This window comes from Elgaria multicarinata, chromosome 11 (genome assembly GCF_023053635.1).
Source record: "Elgaria multicarinata webbii isolate HBS135686 ecotype San Diego chromosome 11, rElgMul1.1.pri, whole genome shotgun sequence".
Classification (NCBI taxonomy): Eukaryota; Metazoa; Chordata; class Lepidosauria; order Squamata; family Anguidae; genus Elgaria; species Elgaria multicarinata.
This window is the reverse complement of record NC_086181.1, coordinates 42,382,695-42,407,469: the sequence shown is the minus strand read 5'-3', so window position 1 is coordinate 42,407,469 and position 24,775 is coordinate 42,382,695. Positions and strand designations below refer to the sequence as shown.

The 24,775-nt window shown below is 41.9% G+C and overlaps 3 gene segments (V, D, J or C); all 3 read right to left on the bottom strand.

Moving 5' to 3' along the window:
• Positions 1-1,385: 1,385 nt before the first annotated feature.
• On the bottom strand, positions 1,386-2,000 carry LOC134405957 (immunoglobulin heavy variable 3-21-like). The segment is given in 2 exon segments: positions 1,386-1,867; positions 1,955-2,000. Coding segments are annotated over 2 exon segments (528 nt in total).
• Positions 2,001-3,889: 1,889 nt separating this feature from the next.
• LOC134405956 (immunoglobulin heavy variable 2-5-like) lies at positions 3,890-12,111 on the bottom strand. The segment is given in 4 exon segments: positions 3,890-4,254; positions 4,357-4,498; positions 10,621-10,692; positions 12,058-12,111. Coding segments are annotated over 4 exon segments (633 nt in total).
• Positions 12,112-14,751: 2,640 nt separating this feature from the next.
• Positions 14,752-24,099, bottom strand: LOC134405955 (Ig heavy chain V region 914-like). The segment is given in 2 exon segments: positions 14,752-15,146; positions 23,995-24,099. Coding segments are annotated over 2 exon segments (492 nt in total).
• Positions 24,100-24,775: the final 676 nt, after the last annotated feature.

Sequence of the window (24,775 nt, the reverse complement as noted above, 5' to 3'; positions counted from 1 at the left end):
TCAAGGTATTTGTATTACTGTATATACGTATGGATGTTTTCTTTTGATGGCCTTTGGCTAGTACAATAAACTTTGGATTGACCTATTATTATCCTAAAACTGTCATCCTGTCCCAGCTAGCACGCTGGGGGTTGTAAGATTTGTTTTATTCTGAACATGCATAAGATTGTGCATAACTAAAAACATAAGGCATCACAGGTACTACTTCATGGCAGCAAAAATAAAAAGGAAAGGCAAAAATGCAATTACTTTGGAAAATCATTTCACTCAGAAAAAGAAAATGAAGGACAATAAAAATTGTTAGTTCATGCATTTTCATACATCCCTGGCACTTCTCATGAAATGGTTGAAGTTGAACTGACTGATTTCTAGCACTTTTTGGCTCTCTATCAAGTTCATTCTTGCCTTGGATACCAGAGGGAAATATCTCTTCACTCTCCTATGGGGCATTCTGAGTAGCAAGACGCTGAAAAGACTGATATCCATCATCTCGCTCCAGTGAGGTCTACTTGTCAGGCCATAGCTAGATGGGGATTTATCCTGGGGAAAACCCTGGGATCATCCCTGTGCATCGACTTGATGCACAGGGGATCCTGGGATCAGGGAGGGATGAATTGGCCCTGTTGCCCCTGTTTTTTCCATGGTCCCAGGCTGAGCCTGTGACTGTGGAATGTGTGGCCAGTTGCCACGGGTTGACTGGGCTCCCAGCATGATTCTTCATGAGAAGCTGGGAGCCGCACATGGGGCACAGCATTCCTCATTGGAATGCCACTCAGACCACTATGAATGGATGTAACACTCTGGTAGTGACAAGGAGTTGGCTAATAGATGGCGGGGATTCCATGAGTACACCTAAAACATTACATCACCAATTTACGAGATTTAAAATCCGACTTGGAAATTGGTGACACTATTTTGATCTTGGGATGACTGTAGGATAACGAGAATTTGCATTTCGTATATCCCCAGCACTTCTCATGAAATTATTGTGAGCTGAACTATTTGATTTCTGTGAATCAATCTAACAGTCGTGAAGCATGTCAGCTCCAGCCACAGCAATTCCCAAGGTTGTTGGGATGAGGAAAAAGTACTTTCATTTTCTATAGTTAGGCCTGGGTGATTCTTGAATGGACAAATAATAATAATAATAATAATAATAATAATAATAATAATAATAATAATAATTTCTTACCCGCCTCTCCATTCTGATCGAGGCAGGGAACAGCAAATATAAAATACAAAAAAAACCTGAATTAAAACATAATATACGCTGTTAAAACATCCTAAAATCATTTTATAAACATCCTAAAATTAAACTGGATAGGCTGTCAGAAGTGATCAGTCTTAAGAGCTTTCTTAAATCAACTTGAGGAGGTGATCTGAGATCAGTCCATGAAGTAAACATAATAAAATCCAAATGTTTTGGATATTGTTTTAACAAGAGTGTGGAGCCAGAATAATGTTCTCTTTTGTCTAGTTCTTCTTTCATTCAAACTGTTGCATTTGAGTGAACTTGTAGATCTGCCAGGTTTTTGTCTGGTTTCCGGTTCACTTTCTCTCACTGTGTCTCTTGCACAGTAATACACTGCCGTGTCTTCAGGTTTCAAGCTATTCATTTGTAAATACAGCAGGCTGTTTGGATCATCCCTGGAGGGGGTAAATCGTCCCTTCACTTTATCAGAGATGTAAATGCTAGTTGAATGTATGCGTGTCAACCATTCCAAGCCTTTTCCAGGAGCTTGTCTCACCCAGCCCATGTAGTAGCTGGTGAAGGTGAACCCGGAGGCTTTGCAGGACAGGCGGAGGGACTCTCCAGGCCTTTTGACATCCCCTCCAGACTCCACCAGCTGGACCTCTGATTGGACACCTGGAACAAGAGACATTTTCAAGAGACATGCTGCATATGAAGCCCTGGTATATTCCCTTTCTCAGTATTTGAAAGGAGAAAACATACCTCTGAAGACTGCTAAAAAGAAAACGCATTGAAAACAAAATATCATTTTTCCCTTCTGTTGCTTTGACAATGATTGACTGAAGAAGTGTTCACGCCCAAATAGGACCTGTGTCTGTGGGTGTAGTCGGGTCAGGGAGAAGGTCGGGTTGATTTAAAAAGGAAGACGTCTTTGAATTTACATACACTTCAGGATAAAAGAGAAGCATCTGCATTGTACACATTTTGAAAGATGGGCAGCAAGTGCAAGGCATAGCTATTGAAAGAACATATCAGAACAGGTGGACTTGATTTGAAATTTGTGAAGATAAATGAAAGTAGTTAAAGATTTGAAGAAACATCTTTGGGGATAGCCTTTTAGGTTTTCATGATAAATTTACATGTACAGCAGTCTAGATTAGTTCACAATTGAAATATCTATCTATGTATGTATAATGATTTTAGGGCATTTTTAAGGGCGGAAGACTAACATGGGGATTTGTTCATAAAGGATGACATGAAAATGACATGAGTTTAATAATAAAAGGTATAACACTGTCAGTTGTGACTTTTCTCTTCTATTTCTCTTTTAATCCCCATGCGTTGGGGTGAGTGGGAAATTGCGCCTTTTAGGAAGCAAAAAGTTTGGCAGGAAGGTTTATTCCTTTCCCGTATGTCTGGTGGACCCAGTCCAAATTTCTACCTCACAGAAAATCTCTTCAGGAAAAAAAAATACAGGGCAGCTACATGCTATGTAAGGAATTTGGAATGTATTTTGGAATTTGGAATGTCCGTCTTACTGCATTCCTTGAGGGTTACTCCTAGGTAAGTGGATATAGGATTTCAGCCTTAGGTTGTCACCATCTACAGATGTACCTTAAAGTAAGTGCCTTTTGGCCCACACTCAGGTAATTTCCCTATTATTCTGCAACAAACGTTTCTGATGTCAAGCCTGGTTTTAAGATGATAAATTTCAGTTATATTCTGTGGTGATATAAGAAGACAAGGACGTAAGAAGAGCCATCCTGGATCAGACTAAAGACTATGTAATCCTGCATGGTGTTCACACACTGGCCAACAACCTGCCTCTCGTATTAACGACAGCATATAGCTATCAGAAGTAGTAGCCATTGATAGCCTTTACAGCCATGTATTTGTCCAATCTAAGTGGTGATTCCCCCCCCCCCCCGTCTAGTCACTAAGAACGGGGCAAGATCTACAGTACTGCTTTATAATGGTTTATAACAGTATTGACAACTGTTGGGGCCCAGGGCACATTCTGTATACTATTTTCAAAGTGTTACATCCTGATTGGTGTAGATCATCTGGATCAAACACTCTAGTAGTGACCAAGGAGTCAGCGAACAGATGGCAGGGATGTCCTGAAAATCATCATATCCATTTACCAGATTTTAAATACAGCGATGTTATTCTGATCTTGGGATGACTTTCCCAAGAGTTAACAAGAATTAGGATTTCATACATCCCTACCATGTCTCATGAAATTGTTGTAAGTTTAACTGTCTCTTTTCTAGTAATTTTTTGGCTCTCCGTCACTCCCATTCTTGCCTTGGTTACCAGAGGGAAATATCTGTTCACTCTCCTATGAGGCTGAAAGGCCTCATGCCCATTAACTCTCTCCAATGAGTTCTATTTGTCAGTATAGCCAAAAAGAAAAGTCCTGAAGTAACCCACTATAGGCTGGAGTTGGGCCAAGAATGGCAGTTGTTGATCATTAATATGTATATTTCTTTGATCACCTGTTCTACCTAATGGATTATGTATTAGCTCTTTGATGTACCCGCTGGGGACCTCTGTGCATTGTTTATGACATTTAGGAAGTGAACATGAAGGGCTGTAGACAATGACAAGCAGAAACTGTGGTCAGTCTGAGTTCAGTGGAGGGAATCGAGAATGGCTTCTAGAAATTTCAAGGACGCTGCCTTGGGAGATGCATAGTCATTGCAATGCTGGTATTTGTCTAGCCTTCTCATTGCTTTTGAATGCTGTGTCTCTTCTGGCACAGTAATATGTGCCAGTGTCCCTCGTCTCCATGCTTCTCATCTCTAAGTAAACTTCACTCTTGGAAACATCTCTGGAGATGGTCATCCGATTTTTCAGGGAGTCAAGGTAGCGCTTGTCATCATCCCAATAGATGAGGGACAACCATTCCAGCCCTTTCGCTGGCGGCTGACGGATCCAGCTGACAGCAATCCCATTTTCAGTGAGGGAGAACCCAGAAATGGAGCAGGTGAGCCTGAGGTTCTCTGTTGGCTTCAGCACCACTGAATTGTCCTGGCCCAAAGTCACCTGGGAACGGACACCTAGAAAGAAGGAAGGAAAAGGTCCATTAAGGAAGGACTTGTACCTTGGAAACACAAAATGAAAACAGGGTAAAATATGTTGATTCCTTCAGAGACACATACATGGCTGGATAGCAAGAAACACAATGGAGAGAAGCAAAGACCACATTCTATTTTCTGGAGATTGGAAGGAAGCAGACATGGAAAGTGAAATCATATTTGTCTCCTGAGCCAAACTTTGCTTTTGGGAAGGGTTTTTGTAATCCTGTAGAAACGAGAAGGGCAGGGGAGATATATTTGCATATTCTGGCTGTATGTAAAGTGGTGTTTAGTAGCTGCTTCTGTAAAAGAGATGTTCTTGTCATAAAATCCCTGTCTGAGCAAAAGACCAGTCACAACGTCTTGGGCTGTAGCTAGACCTAAGGTTTATCCCAGGATTGTCCTGGGGTCAAACCTGTTCATCTAAGTGCCACACAGAGCATCCAGGGCTCAGGCAGAGATGAACCCGGGATGCTCCTGGGATAAACCTTAGGTCTAGCTATGGCCTTGGTCTCCTATTCCAGAGATAGAGTTCTTCTGGCTCCATTTTGAGATCTGCAATCTCTGTTCCATTGTTCATGGAATATTTTCAATTCAATTTAGATTGGTAGGTAGAGAGATAGATTCACATTCAAACTAGTGGTAAAGAAGAATAAACCCAATCAAACCTTTCCAAACATGCTCCAGCAGGTCCCGGCCCTAAAGATCTTACACCAGATCGTCACAATGGGAAAAACAAAACAAAATCAAAACTTTCTTTCACTCCAATGGGAGCTTACCCACCACTACTGCAAATTGTAGGGGTCAAGGAATAGATTCAGGTCAGGGTCATAAAAGAGGAATCAAAGAGTGAAGCCTACCTAACTAGTTAACTCTCCACCACCTTTCCCATGTCCCACTTGCATCTAATTTCTATCTGAGATGTTTTGACTTTCTATTATGAATCACTGTATGGCTCACATACAGTAGTATGTGGCAGAGTCTTCAGCTGTGAGGGGATTCAACATGAGATAGACCTCATTCTTATTCTTCTCAGTAAACATCACAATTTAGCCTTCGAATGATATATCATTGCACTTGTCCCCATTGAAAGGAGGGAGCCATCCCATCCACTCTCAGCTCTTTCCCTACTGAGTTCTGGATCCATTGCCATACAATCTAAAAGCTCAACCAGATAAAAACAGATATGCTGCCCCATAGCCGAAGCTCTTTGGGTGGTTGACAAAGTTAAAAACAGATATATATATATATATATATATATATATATATATATATATATATATTCATAAAAAGCATAAAATACAAACAAAAACAGACAATATCCATTTAAAAACAACTATTCTGGGGTCAGTTAAAAAACTCATTAACTGCATCACAGCAAGGAACATAACTTAGAGCAAGGGAGGAGGGGTAAAGAAAGGAAAATGTTAAGTCCTTGATTATTTTTCTCCTTTTAACCTCCTAGCAAGTAAATGAACCCACTTGGCACCAATTAACAAATTTGGATCTGTGTATATATTCAAACATGTGTGAATGGATCTCTTGTGTATCAGCTATCCATTGATGAAAGAGAGAGAGAGAGAGAGAGAGAGAGAGAGATGGTGACCATCCTTATCTCAAAAAGTCAATTTAACCAGGAAGTGCCCAGATTTATATGACCTTTGCTCCTGTTACACGAGAGGCAGAATATTTCTGCCCTTCATGGCACCAGTGGCTTAACTTGAGGCCTTGAGTCATCTGGAGCAATTGGTTCCACACTGGTCCATTTCATCTACTCTTTGCTTGGTCCACACTTGGGTGTGAGCTGTGAGGAGCTGTTGGGTGGATTGATTTGTTCTTTGGGAACAGGATTAGACTATATGACTACTCTACACATCTATGGAGTTTATGAATAGCCTATGCAACTTCTCCAACCCTTACAGTCAAGTCATTGGCCCAGCACTCTTAAGAGTTCACAGGAATGAACGTTCTTACTTGTGCATACACCCACTGTGTGATTTGTTACATTACATGCAGAGTATGGGGAATATGCATTACCCACACTTTGTCTTATGTCTCTCCCTTCATAAACTGCCCAAAGCTCAAATTTTGAACTTTTTCAAAGTTTCAATAATTTCTGCATGTCTACACTGCTCAAGCTTCATTTTAAAACAAAAATGAGCCAAATCGATCTGGAAGCTCTCAAGTAATAACCCTTACACTATCATATTCGTATTTAAGATTACTCATCCAAACACTGTCCACCCTGTAGATGTCATGGTGACAAGGCAAGAAACACAGGGCAATCAGCCCAAACCGCTTAAGATCAGTACAGAGTTATCATTGACGAGGAGAGTTTTTGCCTGGTTTCAGATTCACTTCCCTTTGCTGTGTGTCTTTTGTACAGTAATAGACAGCCGTGTCTTCAGGTTTTAAGTTGTTCATTTGCAAATACATCAAACTGTGTAATTCATCCCTGGAGGGAGTGAACCGTCCCTTTGCTTTATCAGAGTAGAAAAAGGTAGATGAATATGCGTACGTCAACCATTCCAAGCCTTTTCCAGGAGCTTGTCTTACCCAGTACATGCCAAGGGTTCTGAAGGGGAAACCAGAGGTTCTACAGGAGAGGAGGAGGGACTCTCCGGGCCTTTTGACATCCCCACCAGATTCCACCAACTGGACCTCCGATTGCACACCTGAAACAAAATATATTTTCAAGAGATATACTGCATATAGATCCCTGGAATATTCCCTTTCTCAGTATTTGAAATGAGAAAATGTACCTATGAGAAAAGGTACTGCTAAAAAGAAAACACAATGAAGCCAAGATGTTATTGTTCCTTCTGTTGCTTTGAGAGGGTTCGACAGAAAAGTGGTGGCAGACACACGGGACCTGCACCTGTGGGCGTAGCTGTAGCAGGCAGAGTGTGAGGCATGACTTAAAGAGGAAGTGGACATTGACTTTACATACACTTCAGGATAAAAGAGCAGCATGCAACCCATGCACATTTTGGAAGATGGCGAGCAAGTATTGGTCCTAGTTTCAGAAAGTACATAACAGAAAAAGCGGATGTTGCTTTAAAATGGGTGGGTCGAAGGCTAAAAGCAGTTAAAGGGCTCATCTACACCAAGCAGATTATGCCACTATGAAAGCAGTATATAAAAGGCAGGAGCCACACTACTACTTTATAGCAGTATTGAGGTGTACTGCAGGATCTACACCTATGCTTTATAGTGCTACTGAAGTGCACTGACAACTGTTGAGGCCCATGACACATCTACACCAAGCAGGGTATAACACTATGAAAGTGGTATGAAAGTGGTATATGGTATGTGTCTATAGGCCCCAACAGTTGTCAGAGCACTTCAATATTGCTGTAAAGCAGTAGCGTGGCTCCTGCCTTTTATATACCACTTCCATAGTGGAATATCCTGCTTGGTGTATATTTTTTATTTATTTATTTATTACATTTATATACCGCCCCACAGCCGAAGCTCTCTGGGCGGTTTAAGATGATTGTTTATCCTTAACTTTTATACCAATGGAAAGGTTGGAAACGGATATTAGATCTGGGGAGAGAGATACCACAATTCCAGTCTGCTCTTCATCTTTTAAATGCAGTAAAGAGAAAAACTTTTTACATCTGCACTGGCCCATAGTGAAGTAAAACCCTAGCAAGTCCATGAAGCTGAAGTTCAGAAATCAAATACTTTAGTAATCCAACAATCCTCATGTTGCTCACTCCAACATCAGCTGCTGCCTATTTATTTTCACATGAAAGGTTCTCTGTGTTTTTCAAAGCATCAGCATCTGGATTATCTAATGGCACCTCACATAAATAAACATCAATAGGTCCCTTTGTGCTCCTTATGCGTACTTCTGTACAGAGCTATATATGAGCTCAAAGAACAGAAGGAACTGCTTCTGGAATATCCTTTTAAGTTTTTTTTTTTATATATATATATATATATATATATATATATATATATATATATATGCATCTGCACTAGTTTACATTTGACATTTATTTATTTAGATCTATTGATCTATGTAAAATTAATTGTGGGGGGACATTAAAGGGCAGAACACTGATATGATCCTAAAAGCTGAGGTAAAAGTGATGAATTATGACTTTTTGTTTTTTAAGACCTGTATACTGTGGGGTGGAGAGAGTCTCAGGCAACAAAAAGCTGGGGTGGAAGGTTAAATTCTTGCCCCTGTGTGAGTGTGTGTGTGTAGGGGGGGATCTAGCCCAAACTGGTAGTTCACACATGGGTAAAAAAAACATGTGAGGGCCAGCTGCATGAAATATAGTGAATGTAGAATATACTTTGACGCTTAGTCCCATGGAATGCACTGAGGCTTACTCTAGAGTAAGTGGAGATAGGATTTCAGATCTAAGCTGCCACCCTGTACAAATGCAACTCAAAGTAAGTCCCATTGAATTCAATGGGACTTATTTCTGGGTAGACATGCCTAGGATCCCATTGCCACTTGGAGTTGGTATCAGGAGGACTATAGTGCTTAGGACAGAGGAGAGAGCTGGAAGTTGGTATCCAGAGTCTTGCCTCACATAGCTGAAAAATGAGACTGAGTTGGATAAACACAAAAATGGAGAGGGGGATCCTTAAAATGACTAATATTGTAGGATCTTGGTAAAGCCAATGAAAAACATCAAGGCAGAGAATAATGTTGTACAGAGACAATTTCGCAAATGAATGAATGAATGAATAAGCTTATTACGGTATAACAACCAGCACTCCAATCAAACACCATACAATTTAACATATTACATTGTGTTACAGATACAAAACGTGCATGTTATTAACGTCTCGCCTCTTTACGGCGTGAGATGGCTGCAGCACAAAATTTGGCCACTTTCACAGTAACTTGGGCATTCGAGCCTGACAGAAGGAAATCTAAACAAAATTTTCCGTTCTGCCTGGGAATATTTTTTTATGAATGGTGTTATTAAGGAAACTCTGAGGTCTTCTGTAAACTGCCCAGAGAGCCCTGGCTATGGGAGCGGTATATAAGTGTAATAAATAAATAAATAAATAAATAAATAAATAAATTTATACAGGTGGCAGTAAAGTAAAACATGGACTATTATCTCAACATCCCCCAACCCGCATGGACATAGCTGTTCGCTGTAAGGGATTTTTTTAAATCTGCCCTCCAGCAATGCTGAAGATAAAACATTAAACCTGGCTAACATAAAAACTCTTCCAAGCCTTGCAACGGTCAAGTTTATCAGATACGTGGCAAGTGTAGGAGGACCACTATTTTCCCTGAACCCCGGGTATAGGCTAGCTCGACTCAGTTGATCTTGTAGATTGATGTCTTGAATCCTTTGGGCAATATCCATTTTTTGCTTTCTTGTATCCTAGGTTCAGGACTGCAATCATGGAGTAGCCTAGGGATTGCAGCTTCCTATTCAAAGTATCTTTCCATCTTGAGTTGAAAGTGTCTGTTAGAGTAAGTGGAGCTAAACCCACAGGGACAAACAGTAATTTTAACCAGAGATGAAACTTACATATCCATATATGGGACTCTAATGAGATCTGGCCTGCCTCCAGCTTTATAATTATATTTTGAAGGCAGAAAGGGATCGCAAATATTGCCCCCACAAAATTTCGCGAAGGTACATAAGAACATAAGAAGAGTCCCGATGGATCAGACCAAGGGTCCATTTAGTGCAGCTGTTGACCTGCAACCAGGGAACAAGTGCAAGAGGACCCTCCTACCCATGATTCCCAGCAACTGGTGTACACAAACGTACAGCTTCTGATACAGGGGGTTCCACATAGCTATTAGGACTAGTATGATAATTTTTAATTTTTTAATTATTTTAATATTTTAATTTTTGTGAACCGCCCAGAGAGCTTCAGCTATTGGGCGGTATAAAAATGTAATAAATAAATAAATAAATAAATAAATATGATAGCCGTCTCCTTCAGGAATTTATCTAACTCCCCTTTTTTAAGCCACCCAAAGTGGTGGCCATCACTATATCTTGTGGTAATGGATTCCATAATTGACCTAATTTCTATGTGAAGAAGTACTTTGTTTTATCTGTCCTGAGTCTCCCACCAATCAGCTACATGGGATGACACCAGATTTCTGAGCTGTGGCTTTGTTTGAAAGTGAAATATAAAACAAATAGAAAGCAGCCTGCCAACAAACAGATAATTCACTATGTATGTATGTTGACCAACACCTGTAAATTATCCCATCTTCCTGCCACTGTGAAGGTCTTCAGATTTCCTCCTCCCTTCATTGGGAAGAAAGATCTGTTGAAGTGATGTGTGTTTAGGTGGAGGGGGATTATTCACCCAGCCTGATAGAATATTGTCTCTAATTTTTACCTTCAAGTTTGGATCTACACGGGACAGTGGTTCCCTGACAAAAATGCAAGAATCTGGGCTCAGGATGGCAGGCTAAGAATCAACGGGGAAGCAGGGGGAGATTCAGGGAATTTACGCACATGGGAACCCTAAATGTAAAATGTAACCCTCCTTTTAAAGGAGGGTTATGGGAGGAGGTCTCTTGGGTGGTCAAAATGTCAAGGGAATAATATTGTGTTTTGTTTTCAAGCAAATTGCTCAGGAAATCACCAGCCTCATTGTCAAAACCACAAAAAGTCATGCACTGGTGCCCATTATATTCTTCCACTGTCAATGGATGTTTCTGATCTTCATGGGCTTGCTGCCCCCTTGTGAGAACTAGGTGAAGGGAATCTGTCAGCAGAGACACCCACATAGCTTTTGGAAGCCATCCTCAGACAAAGATTTCGGGGTTTTTCCTCAAAGTGCAGGCTTTACAAACTCCCGAATTCCGCTCTGGCAATGACTGAAAAGGAAGCTAGAGGAAAGTTGCACAATACTGGCATGGAGTGGAATAAACAGTCATTGTTCCATAGAGGTAAAGGAAAAGGTTACTGGGGATTGCACTTGCCAGTCTTGAGAAGGGGATACTCACCCATCAAAGTTTGGGCCAATGCTGGGGTTTCCACCCAGCCCCATACAATTGATTGGTTTAGCTCCATTTGCTTGCATCTGAGTAAGAGTAAGCTGCAGGGAGATTGGAAGGAAAAACTTTTCCAAGGACCGTTACAATGGGTTGAAAAAGTTGTGATCTTCTCCTTCTCCTTCTCCTCCGCCTCCTCCCCTGCCTCCTTCTCTTTCTCCTATAATTTCATGTAATTGTTTAGGATAATCTGCCGCAATTATATTGAGTCCATGCATAAAGGAGTGTCTGTTTTCTCCCAAAGTTTTCTAGTTCTAGATTTGTATGCAAGGCAAATATTCCAATAAATAATACTGAAGATGGCTAAATAGAAAAAGCATTGGAGCCACAATACCCTTTTCCCTTTTGTTACTTTGACAGCGATGGACTGAAAAGTGGTCCCATACACACAGGTCCTGTGTCTGTGGGTGTAGGTGGGCCTCTCAAGCCCTCCATCCCCAAGTGCTGCCAGATGTAGAGAGTCCAGAAGAGGGGAAGAGATAGATCATTTATTTATTTTTTACATTTATATCCCACCTTTTTTCCTCCATAATCCTCCTCCTCTCCATGTTATCCTCACAACAGCAACCCTGTGAGGTGGGTTGGGCTGAGTGTATGTGACTGGCCCAAAGTCACCCAGTGGGTTTCCATGGCCGAGTGGGGACTAGAACCCAGATCTCCCAATTCCCAGTCCAACACCTTAGCCACTACACCACAGTGCTGTATACGCCTTTAGCTCTGCCCCTCACACCCGCATGATGTCTGTCTACTGGCCAACATTGTGTGCCTGCACCCACTCCAGCAAAGAAATACATGCCCGGCACCTTGTGGGCTGATGGTGGACCATTCATGTAGGTAAAAGAAGCCAAACTGGGAGATCCAGGCAGAAGATTTTGAGTGGTCATCTCCTAGCAGGCTGGGTTTAAATCACTGTGACCCTCTTCAAACAGCCACATTAATTAAAGACTTTGAGCTAAACATTCTGGCTTAGTATGCTGTGTGAAACATGACATAGCAGGTCATGTGACCCTATCCTAACCATGGTTGCTGCATAACATGCCCACTAACCATGAGCTGCAAATGGGTTAGCAGTGTATCTATGGCTTAGTGTGTTGTCTGAACAGGCCACATGTATTCAACCGTAATTCTGGTGATTAACAGGGGTTGCAACTTCATTCCCACCCCTTCAACTTGAAATGCTACTTGACAGGCAGGGACACCTCAGTCTTCCCAAATGTGAGGGGGTTGGACTCAATGGCCTTATAGGACCCTTTCAATTCTACTATTTTGTGATTCTATGATTCTATGAGAATAGCTTTACAGACTGCATTTGGCCAGTGCAGATGGGTGAAGATTGCATACAGATTTTTCTGGATAGGGACGCAGCAAAACACACAAATTTCTTCATAAACCTGATGAAAAGGACTAGGGATTTTAATAATAATAAAAAAGAAAATCAATTGCGGGAGAAAATGAAACTTGGAGACCTGTCCTTGACAAGGATTTTTCTTCTTCTAGTTTTAGATTCACTTCCTTTCACTGGGTCTCTCGCACAATAATACACAGCAGTGTCCTCGGGTTTCAGACTGTTCATTTGCAAATACAGCAGGTCCTTTGAATTATCCCTGGAGATGGTGAAACACCCTTTCACCATGTCAGCATCATATTGTGAGAGCCCGCTAGCACTTATCCGTGTAACAAATTCCAAGCCTTTTCTAGGATCCTGTCTCGCCCAGTCCATATCATTGTGGCTGAAGGTGAACCCGGAGGCCCGACAGGTAAGGCGGAGGGACTCTCCAGGCCTTTTGACATCTCCTCCAGACTCCACAAGCTGGACCTCTGATTGGGCACCTGGAAAAAACATTTTTTTTCAAAGTGACCTGCTGCACATTAACTGCTGGAATGTGCCATTTCAATTTGTTTGGAAAAGTCAGTGGGGGAGGGAACTACCTCTGAAAACTGCTAAAAAGTAAAGACATTGAAGCCAAAGTATCATTTTATCTGCTGTGGCTTTGAGAGGGATTGACTGAAAATTCTACACAGACATATAGGACCTGTGCCTGTGGGTGTCTCTTCATCAGGGAATGGGCAGGGCAGCTTTAACAACCAAGCGGTCTCTAAATTTGCATACACTTGCGGATAAAACAGCAGAATGCAAACAGTGCACTTTTTAAAAGATGGTGAACAAGAGCTATGGGAAATGCTAGGACCCAAACTGTGTGAAGTACATAAAGACAGACAAACAGACAGAAGCTTTATATGTAGCATGTTTTGATTCTTTCTCCCACATGAACATTCCTCCATCAGCCCACCAGCCATGGCTGCTTTTGCTGAAGGCTTGCAGCACTGGCCAGTAGATGCACATTACGCTTATGTAAGGGGCAGGGTGAAGCTGTTCCTTCCATTGCTAAGCTGTAGCATTTGCCCATGTGTTAAAGCCCCAACCCAGCTTTATGTACTTTGCGCAGTTTGGGTCCTAGCATTTCCTATAGCTCTTGTTCACCATCTCTTAAAAAGAGATGACGTCTAACAGTTTTGAAAACTATTGAGGCCAATGGCACATTCCACATACTTTATTCAATCCATTTTCAAAGTCTTATATCCTGCTTGGTGTAGATCTGGTCTGGATCTAACACCGGTAGATCCAGACCAATGGCTCTCTGAGCAGCTTACAATCAATTAGCAAAGAAGACAGTCCCTGCCCTCAGGCTTACAACCTAAAAAAAGTCAAGATGCACAAGGAAAAGAAATTTGGGAATGAAGAGGGATACAAGAGAGTTTAACTCATGGATTTTTGTGAAAGACTGGATTCTTATTCCCCATGTCTTGAGGCATGTTAGTTCCATCCAAAGCAATCAGACTGTGCACAGCAATCAAACCATCAAGGATACTGGGGTCTGGAAAAAACCAGAATAAGTGTAGATGATTCTTGAATAGACAAAACAACTGATGCGGAGATCATCTGAGAGGACTCCATGAAGGGAACGTTACATAACTAAAATTCAAATACTTTATTTTAACAGGACGGTGGGAAGAGAATAATATTCTCTTTTGTCTATTTGTTCTTTCATTCAAACTGTTGCATTTGAATCAACTTGGAGAACTGCCAAGTTCTCCTCACTGTGTCTCTTGCAGAGTAATGCACAGCTGAGTCTTCAGGATGCATATTGTTGATTTGCAAAAGTATCGGGCTGTTTGAACCCTCCCTGGAAGGGGATCTATCGTCCCTTCACTTTAGCTGAATATTGAATGGTAGTTGAATAGATGTTTGCCAATCATTCCAAGCCTTTTCCAGTTTCCAGGCTGCCAATGTCTCCCCCAAATCAAACAAGAGCATGCTGCTGGTTTAAAGACAATGCCTACTTAGCCTTACCTTAGCAGATCTTTCAATAAAATCTGGCCCACATCTGTGTCTTGCCTCGTTATTCCCACCCTCCAAATGCCCGCAATATAGTTTCCCCGTTTTCGTTTCATTGTTTGGTTCCTTTCATTCAAGCTCTTGCATTTGAGTCAGCTTGTAGGGATGCCATGAGCAGTGAGCGTTTTTGCCAGGCTTCTGATTCACTTCCTCTCACTGTGTCTTTTGCACAGTAATACATCGCTGTGTCTTCAGGTTTGAGATTGTTCATTTGCAAATACAGCAGGCTGTTTGTATTGTCCCTGGAGATGGTGAAGCGCCCTTTCACCTTGTCAGGATAATATTGTGAGCCTCCACTAGAGCTTATTGCTGCAACCCATTCCAAGCCTTTTCCAAATGCTTGTCTCACCCAGCTCATTGCATAGCTGCTGAAGGTGAACCCAGAGGCCCGACAGGTGAGGCGGAGAGACTCTCCGGGCCTTTTGACATCCCCTCCAGACTCCACCAGCTGGACCTGTGATTGCACACCTGGAACAAAAGACATTTTCATGAGACATGCTGCATATTGACTCCCAGAATATGTGATTTCTCAGGACTGGACAAGAGGCAATGTACCTGTGAGGACTGCTAAAAAGAAAACAAATTGAAGCCAAAACATCGTTTTCCTTTCTGTTGGTTTGAGAGGAAACACTTGAAATGTATTCACAGACATGCAGGGCCTGTGCCTGTGGGTGTAGCTGTGCCAAGGGAGAGCGAAGGGCTGATTTTAAAAGGAAGCTGCCTTTGGATTTGCATACACTTTAGGATAAAAGAGCAGCATGAAGACAGTGCACATTTTAGGCAATTGTGAACGAGGACTCACCATAGCTATGGAACTCCATAGGATGGGAAATGTGCAACAAGGAAGGTGGATTTTCCTTTAACCATGAGAAAAGACACCTGCTCAGCCTCGGGGCGAGTGAAAACTGCTTTTGTAATTTCCTTTAACTTTAATATTAATTTACATTTGAATATGAAGGCAAGGCTCTTAGACCTTGGACAGAAACGGCTTAATAAGGAAAATTTATTCATTTATTACATTTATATTCCACCTTCCTCCCCACCAATGCGGAACTCAAGGTGGTGAAATTAAAGTCCATCGATGGACATAACATGTATCTTGACCCTTAGTGGTCGTGTCAGACCCTTTATGTTCCTTCAGCACACTGCCTGGAGAGTAAGCCTCATTGAACTGAAAACGGTGCTCTTGGTGGGGGATCGGATCTGTCTCCCTTTGTTGCAGGATGGCATTTTACCCTCTTCTCCCTCCAACAGCTGGGAAAGTCCTTCCTTGGAAAGTTCTTAGCACAATGCCAGTTTCGCACACACGGAATTTCACACCATTAAGGCTTAATACCAGCTTATCTCTGCTCTTTCTGAATATGGTATAATGAGGGGAAAGGCAGGTGACCACCTGGCTATTGCCGACATCATTTAACAACCTGCAAACTTCCTTGAGTGAGCGGTCACAAGTGTTCTATAAATCACTCAGTAAGAGAAGTGCCTGAACAGACACACACAAGAAGGGATGAGAATTGTCTCCTTCAAATGACTTTTATTGACGTCCTCTGAATTTGTTATTTAAATATGACTACCACCATCTAGAAGTTACCCCATTTTCCCACCAACTTGAATGTTGCCAAATTTGTTCCCTGTTTTATGGAGAATAAAGACCTAATGAAGGTGTTTGTGGATGTGCACCTGGGATTAATCACCCAGCCTAAAGAATTGTGTGTGTTAATTTTGCTTTATATCTCCGGATCTACAAGGGACAGTGTGTTGATTGACAGAAAGGCAGGAATCTGGGCATGTTGAGAATCTTGACAAAATGAAAACCTAGGCAATTTGCCTACATGGCAAAACTAAATGGAAATATTAAAATCTTGGGTATTGAAATCTGGGTGGTGAGAATCTATTCGGTAGTCAATTTCTTAAGAGACTAACAATTTCTTCAATTTTGCTGTTCTGAATCTCCTACCAATCAGCATCATGGAATGATTCTAAGTTTTAGTATTATGGGAGAGGGGGGAAATGTCTTCCTCTCCACATTCTACGCACTATGTATAATTTTGTACAACTCTAACATGTCTCCCCTTACTCTCCCCTCCTAGAATATATAGTGTAGACTAGGGGCTAAGTCTGGAGAGTGCTAAAACATACGGCCCATGAATATCCGTGAGTGGCCAGCCACAACCATGTTATAAAACACTCATTTAAAGAACCTCACAGTCTCAGCACTTGTCATGGAACTGATGTAGGTCTACCTGTCTGATTACTGTAACATGTTCTAACAGTATGGTGGGGATCAGAAAAATGAAGTTTAATTTGAGATGAATAGGCACTAATAGAAAATTCAACCGTTGAGGTCACGTGAGATGAGTATTCAGCAGATTTGGGGTGAGGAATGCCAGTTCGTAGATGGAAAAAATAGGACACCCATGAAATCCCAAGGTTTGGGATCTATAGGATTGTGGGACCAGAATATAGTTCTCCTCCACCTCTTTCTTCCTTTCATTCAAGCTGTTGCATTTGAATGAACTTGGAGAATGGCCAGGGAGGGTTTTTGTCTGGTTTCCGGTTCACTTTCTCTCACTGTGTCTTTTGCACAGTAATACAGAGCCGTGTCTTCAGGCTTCAAGCTATTCATTTGTAAATACAGCAGGCTGTTTGGATCATCCCTGGAGGGGGTAAATCGTCCTTTCACTTTATCGGAGATGTGAATGGTAGTTGAATGTATGCATGTCAACCATTCCAAGCCTTTTCCAGGAGCTTGTCTCACCCAGTGCATCCAATAGCTGCTGAAGGTGAACCCGGAGGCTTTGCAGGACAGGCGGAGGGACTCTCCGGGCCTTTTGACATCCCCTCCAGACTCCACCAGCTGGATCTCTGATTGGACACCTGGAACAAGAGACATTTTCAGATAGGCATTCTTCAAATTAATCCCTAGAATATGGAACTTTTTGGTCTTTGAAAGGAGAAAACATACCTCTGAAGAATGCTAAAAAGAAAACACATTGAAGCCAAAATATCATTTTCCCTTCTGTTGTTTTGAAAATGATTGACTGAAGAAGTGTTGAAAAACAAATAGGACCTTTGTCTGTGGCTGGAGTTGGGTCAGGGAGAAGGTCGGGTTGATTTATAGAGGAAGCTGTCTTTGAATTTACATACGCTTCAGGATAAAAGTGCAGCATGTGCATTGTACACATTTTGAAAGATGGTGAGCAAGTGTTGTCCATACGAATTGAAAATACAATAACAGAACAGATGGATTTTGCTTTAAAAATTCTGAGCATAAATTAAAAGAGATAAAGAATCAAAAAATCCTGCTTCCATGAGAAATATAGATTTACACTCAACTAGATTAGTTTAAATTGGGGATTTATTTATCAGTTATTCCTCTCTCTCTCTCTCTCTCTCTCTGTAACCTTTAAGGGAGAACGCTAATATAAGAGCTTGGTCCTGAAAGTTGAGCAAAAAATAGAATTCATAATTTTGAAAGCATAATAGTTCTACTAATTGAGATATTATTTCTTCTTTTTCTTTTAATCCCCATGTACTGGGAGGAGGAGGTGGGTTCAGGAACCCAAAGTCTGTTGTTGAAGGTTTAATCCTTGTCATGGTGTATGGTGAACCCAGTCTGAATTGTTACCTCACAAAAAATACTCTAAAGTAAGAATAAAGTGAGGGGCAGCTATATGCTATGTAATGAGTTTGGAATGTACTTTGACACTTATTTCACATGGAAGTCACTGAGGGTTACTCCTATGTAAGTGGAGATTGGATTGCAGCCTTTGGCTGCCACACTGTACAGCTGACCTCAAAGTAACTCCCAGTGAAATTAATGATACTCACTTGTGAGTACTCATGCCCAGGATTCCATAGCCATTTGGTGGTATCAGGTCAACGTTATTAGCTGAGGTTAGGACAGAAAAGGCAGAGTGAGGTTGGTAACCAGAGCCTTGCCCCAGGCAGCTGAAAGCCTGGACTGACCTAGATATGCACAAGAAGGAATGAGAACTGTCTTCTGAAAATGACATAGATTGCAGGATCCATGTAAAGACGGTGAAGGTGAACATCAAATTAGTGAACACAGATGTTTGGAGACCATTCTGCAGAGGCATGGTTAGCCATGGGCATGGCTAGACAAGGGGGCTGGAGGGGGATGTTCTCACCATTTTATGATCATGAGATCATCCCCCTTGTCTACACATGCCGCACAACGTCCTGGGAGGAAGAGGACATTGCAGCCACCATTTTGGGTTTTTTTAGTTGGAGAAGACTACACTAGTGCTCCTGAGGAGCCCCGTGCCCATGTGCAGTTCCAGGCTCCTCATGGTTACTTGCGAGGAGTCAGGACAAAACCACGATGGCGGGCCACACATCCCTCAGTCTTGGGTTCATCCCAAGATAGCTGAAAAATTGGGGGGGATATCCCAGGGAAAGGGAGGTATCATCCCTCCGTGCTCCGGGGATGCCCTGTGCATCATGTGGATGCACAGGGACGATCCCGGGACGATCCCTGGGATATCGCCCCATCTAGACATGCCCTATGTTCAACGAAAGGTACCCAATGATATCAGCCATTTATCATCATGGATGGCCTCATCTGTAAATGGATCTTTTAAAAGGAACATTGCCGCATCACTGCAGACTTTTCTTTTCCATTAAAAGGCCCGTTGTACCAGTGTTGCACCATCATGGAGCATCATTTCCTTGGGGCATCTGAAAATCAGTAAACTAAGTTTTCTGGGATAGTTTTTGAATGTAGCTCCACCAAAATTGTATCCATCTACTTAAGGTTTTAAGCACGATAAAAAGATATGGAGCAATGGAGGTCTTCTAGTTCAACAGTTTCACCGAGGAAAGTATGCTGGACTTGAGGGATCTGATGATACCAGGCAACAATCATGGCCGATAACATAATCTGAAAATGATCTTTTTAAAAATAAAGCTGTGGCATGGTGGAAGCCTTTTATTTATTTATTTATTTAAATTGCCCACTGTATTGATGTTGCATTCTCAGGTAGGGTCATTTCCAAAGGGCATCAGTCAACATACTTTCAACGAGTCCAGCATTTACTCTACTGGGTGAATGGCCTCCACCAATTGTAAATAAACCCTTCGTTCTGCCACTGTGAAAGTTCCCAAATTTACTCTCAACTTCATTGGGAAGAAGGGGGTGTTTGAGTCGTGGGGGATTATCCCTGGACCCCTAAATATAAGTGTCTGGAGAGATGGTGACTACCTCTGGGTCTACAAGGGCCAGTGAGCTTCATGATAAAAGTGAAGGAACCTGTGGACAGAACAGCAAGTGGAAAATCATGGGGGAGGGTAGGGGAAATTGCACACAATTTGACCATATGGGAAAACTAAATATTTATTTATTTATTTATTTATTTATTAAATTTATATACCACCCTATAGCCAAATCTCCCTGGGTGGTTTACTAAAAATACGATGGTCTTGGATTTTAGGGGAGAAGAATGAGTCGGGGAGGGGTTTCTTGGGTAGTCAAACTGTCAAGGGACAAATATAGGGTTTGTTCTCAAAAAGACTGCTACGAAAACCACCAGCCTCATTGTCAAAACCACGAAACCCCATGCTCTGCTGCCCCTTTTATTTTCCCCAATGCCAATGGAAGTTTCTTATCTTTATGGCCTTGCTGCCCCCTTGTGAGAAGTAGGTGAATTGAAACTGTCAGTAAAGGCTCCCACATCACTTTTGGAGCCATCCTCAGAGAAAGGATTTGGGCGGTTTATTTATGTTCACCTCAAAATACAGACTCCTGAATTATTCTTCAACAATAATTCAGGGGACTGGAGGTAGAGGAAAATTGGCAATTAATCTCTTCTAATGTAATTGCTGCAATACATTACATAAAGAAAAAGAAAAAAGCTACTGTGTTTGGATGGGGGGCTTTCCATGGGCTGGGAAGGTGTCTCACCACTTGCCAGTCAGGAGAAGGGGATGACCCCCCTTCATCCCTGGTGACACATTGGGTAACTGCTAGGATTCCAGCCCTATGCTAGCTATTGGTGTAGCTCCATTTGTTTGCATCATAGTTTTAAAAAAGCTGAAGAGAGACTAGAATTTCACAACTCAGACACCCTTGGATTGACTTGAAAAAGTTGTTTACATCATCTTTTTAATTAATAAAAATAATCAAATGATTTCTCATTTGACATGCAACAATTTTTATGAACACATTCATGAAGGGGTGAAATTTTCTTTCCCCTCCCTAGTTTTCTACTTCTAGATAGATTGGTGCAAATGGATGAGCTGATTTGGTTCATTTTTTATAACAACTTCTCAAAATCCCCCCCCCTCAGTTTTTCATAAACAGTATAGAAAGAACTCTACAGCAGTTAATATAAGAACGTAACAAGAGCCATGCTGGATCATAGCAAAGGCCGTCTAATCTAGCATAATATTCAGAAAGTGGCCATCCAGCTGTTGACAAGCAGCCCACAAACATAGCATCCCTCTGCCCATGTTCCCCAGCAACTGGTGTATACAGGATTACTGTCTGTGATACTGGAGGTAGCATAGAGCCACCGGGAGAACCATCGATAGCTTCTCCTCATAAGGTGACCATATGAAAAGGAGGACAGTCTCCTGTATCTTTAACAGTTGCAAAGAAAAGGGAATTACAGCTGGTGCCATTTGTATATATGGAGAACCTGGTGAAATTCCCTCTTCATCACAGCAGTTAAAGTGCAGGAGCTATACTAGAGTCACCAGATTTAAAAGAGGGATGGATACCTACAGCTTTAACTGTGGCGATGAAGAGGAAATTTCACCATGTTCCCCATATATACAAATGACACCTGCTGAAATTCCCTTTTTAATACAACTGTTAAAGATACAGGAGCCTTGTCCTCCTTTCCATATGGTCACCCTACTCCTCCATGAAATTGTCCAATCTTGGTTTGTCTAATCTCTGTGAATGGAACTAACACCTTAGTGGTGCCCATTGACTTGCCTACTTGATTTGGGGTATTGGGAAAAAGAACCATGATGTCCCTTGAAGTATTGTGGATGATTCTTGAATGGACAATCCAACTGTTCAATTTATCTGATGCGAGTCCTCAAGAAATATCCCCAGGAGAAACAGTAGTTTGTGGTTGCAGTAAGACAAGAGAGTGGGGAGAGTTGTGAGTTTTGGAGGTGGTGTCAACTCATTCTGGAGCAGAAGCAGTGGCTCCCTGGACAGCTATTCTCTGACCCTGTTGAAGGCATGTCAGGTTGCTTCCAATGGATTCTGCTTCCAATCAATTCTGTAGACTTCCGAAGTCTCCAGAGCAATCTCATCCAAAGGGAAGGAGATTTTTTAGTGCTTGCCCATACCACTTTGTTTTAAGTGAGTAGTGACTTAAAGTAGTTAAAGGACTTTGATTGAACATAATATTGTTTTAGTCAAGGAAAATATTGAATTTGCATGCAGTTGAGGATAAAAGAGCAGCGTGCAGACAGTGCACTTTTTAGGCAATGGTGAACAAGGGTTGACCATTGCTATTGGAAATAATAAATTGGCAACTATGTAGCAGGGAAGTTGGATTTTACTTTAACAATGTGAAAATACTGCCATGGGGAAGGGAAAAACTGCTTGTGTAATTTCCTTTTAAATTTAATAGCAATTGCCATTTTAATATGAGGACATGGTTCTAAGACCTTGGACAGAAATGGTTTAGTAAGGAAAATTTATTCATTTATTACATTTATATTCCACCTTCCCCCCCCCCCAAAATGTGGAAGTCAAGGTGTTGAAATTAAATTCCATCAATGGACGTAGCCTGTATCTTGACCCCTAATGGTCTTGTTGGACTCTCTATGTCCCTGCAGCACACTGCCAGGAGAGAACTTATTACTTTGACAGCAATGGACTGAAAAGTGGTCCCATACACAGTGGGGGAGGGAACTACCTCTGAAAACTGCTAAAAAGTAAAGACATTGAAGCCAAAGTATCATTTTATCTGCCGTGGCTTTGAGAGGGATTGACTGAAAATTCTACACAGACATACAGGACCTGTATGAAGCAATCTCATCCAAAGGGAACCAGACTTTTTAGTGCTTGTTTTAAGTGAGGAGTGACTTAAAGTAGTTAAAGGACTTTGATTGAACATAATATTGTTTTAGTCAAGGAAAATATTGATGTAAATATTGATGTGAAATCCACTAAAACCAGATCAACAAGAGTGTTGGACCAGATATGCCTTACTCCCACACTTGGCATGCCTGGGCATGGTGAAGTCGTTGTGTGGGGTGGGTGGGGAAGTGAGGCATGGAGGTGCACTATTGGAAGCCTCTGCATTGCAGCACTGAGGAGGGAGGGTATTTGGTAGGGCTGTGCATGGACCCCCCAATTCGCTTCAGATCTTGATTTGGACCTTGATTCGGGTTGATTCGGAACTCCCCCAATTTGCTTCAGATCTGTTTTAGCGATGTCTGAATCACCCCTATTCTCTTTGGGTTTGGAATTCAGATCCAAAGCAGTGCCCAGCCCTAGTATTTGGTGCCTTTTTAGCTGCTGTCTTCCCTCCTTTCCTCCTCTTCGATGAGCAGCTCCCTCCCTCCCTCTCACCCCCTCGACTCCTAAAGGAGGTCTCCACTCCTAAAGGAGGAAGCCTAGGAGCTGGCGAACTTTCAGGAGCTACTTTACAGCCTGTCAATTTCTCGCCTGATTCAAACAATGGCATGATACCGATTTAGAGAGGATGCCCATGTAGGCTTACACCGCTTGCAGGTATTAAATAAAATGTTTAATTTTAAATCTGTGTCTCACCTCGTGGCTTCCCACCCTCCAACAGCCTCTAATATTGTTTCCCCTTTTTGTTTCATTGTTTGTTTCCTTTCATTCTAGCTTTTGCATTTGCACCAGCTTGGAGGGGTGCCATTAGCAACGGGAGTTTTTGCCAGGCTTCTGATTCACTTCCCCTCACTGTGTCTCTTGCACAGTAATACATTGCCGTGTCTTCAGGTTTCAGATTGTTCATTTGCAAATACAGCAGGCTGTTTGTATTGTCCCTGGAGATGGTGAAGCGCCCTTTCACCTTGTCAGGATAAAGCTGTGTGCCTCCACTACTGCTTATATATGCCACCCATTCCAAGCCTTTTCCAGATGCTTGTCTCACCCAGTTCATCTCATAGCTGCTGAAGGTGAACCCGGAGGCCCGACAGGTGAGGCGGAGGGACTCTCCAGGCCTTTTGACATCCCCTCCAGACTCCACCAGCTGGACCTGAGATTGCACACCTGGAATAAAAGACATTTTCAAGAGACATGTTGCATATTGACTCCCAGAACATGTGATTTCTCAGTATTGGAAAAGAGGCAATGTACCTGTGAAGACTGCTAAAAAGAAAACAATCTGAAGCTGAAATAGCATTTTCCTTTCTCTTGGGTTGAGAGGAATCACTTGAAATGTTTTCACAGACATACAGGGCCTGTGCCTGTGGGCGTAGCTGGGTCAGGGAGAGTGTAGGGCTGATTTAAAGAGGAAGCCGCCTCTGAATTTGCATGCAGTTGAGGATAAAAGAGCAGCGTGCAGACAGTGCACTTTTTAGGCAATGGTGAACAAGTGTTGACCATCGCTATCGGACATAAGATGGCAACTATGTAGCAGAGAAGTTGGATTTTACTTTAACAATGTGAAAATACTGCCATTGGGTAGGGAAAAACTGTGTGTGTAATTTCCTTTTAACTTTAATAGCAATTTACATTTGAATAGGATGACATGGTTCTAAGACCTTGGACAGAAATGGTTTAATAAGGAAAATTTATTCATTTATTACATTTATATTCCACCTTTTCCCCCCCTAATGTGGAAGTCAAGGTGTTGAAATTAAAGTCCATCAATGGACATAGCCTGTATCTTGACCCTTAATGGTCTTGTTGGACCCTCTATGTCCCTGCAGCACACTGCCAGGAGAGTAAGCCTCATTGAACTGAAAAAGGTGCTCTTGGTGGGGCGGGAGATCAGATCTGTCTCCCTTTGTGGCAGGATAGCTTTTTACCCTCTTCTCCCTCCAGTAGCTGGGAAAGTCCTTCCTTGACTAGTTCTTAGCACAATGCCAGCTTTACACACATAGAATTTCACACCACTAAGGCTGTATTCCAGCTT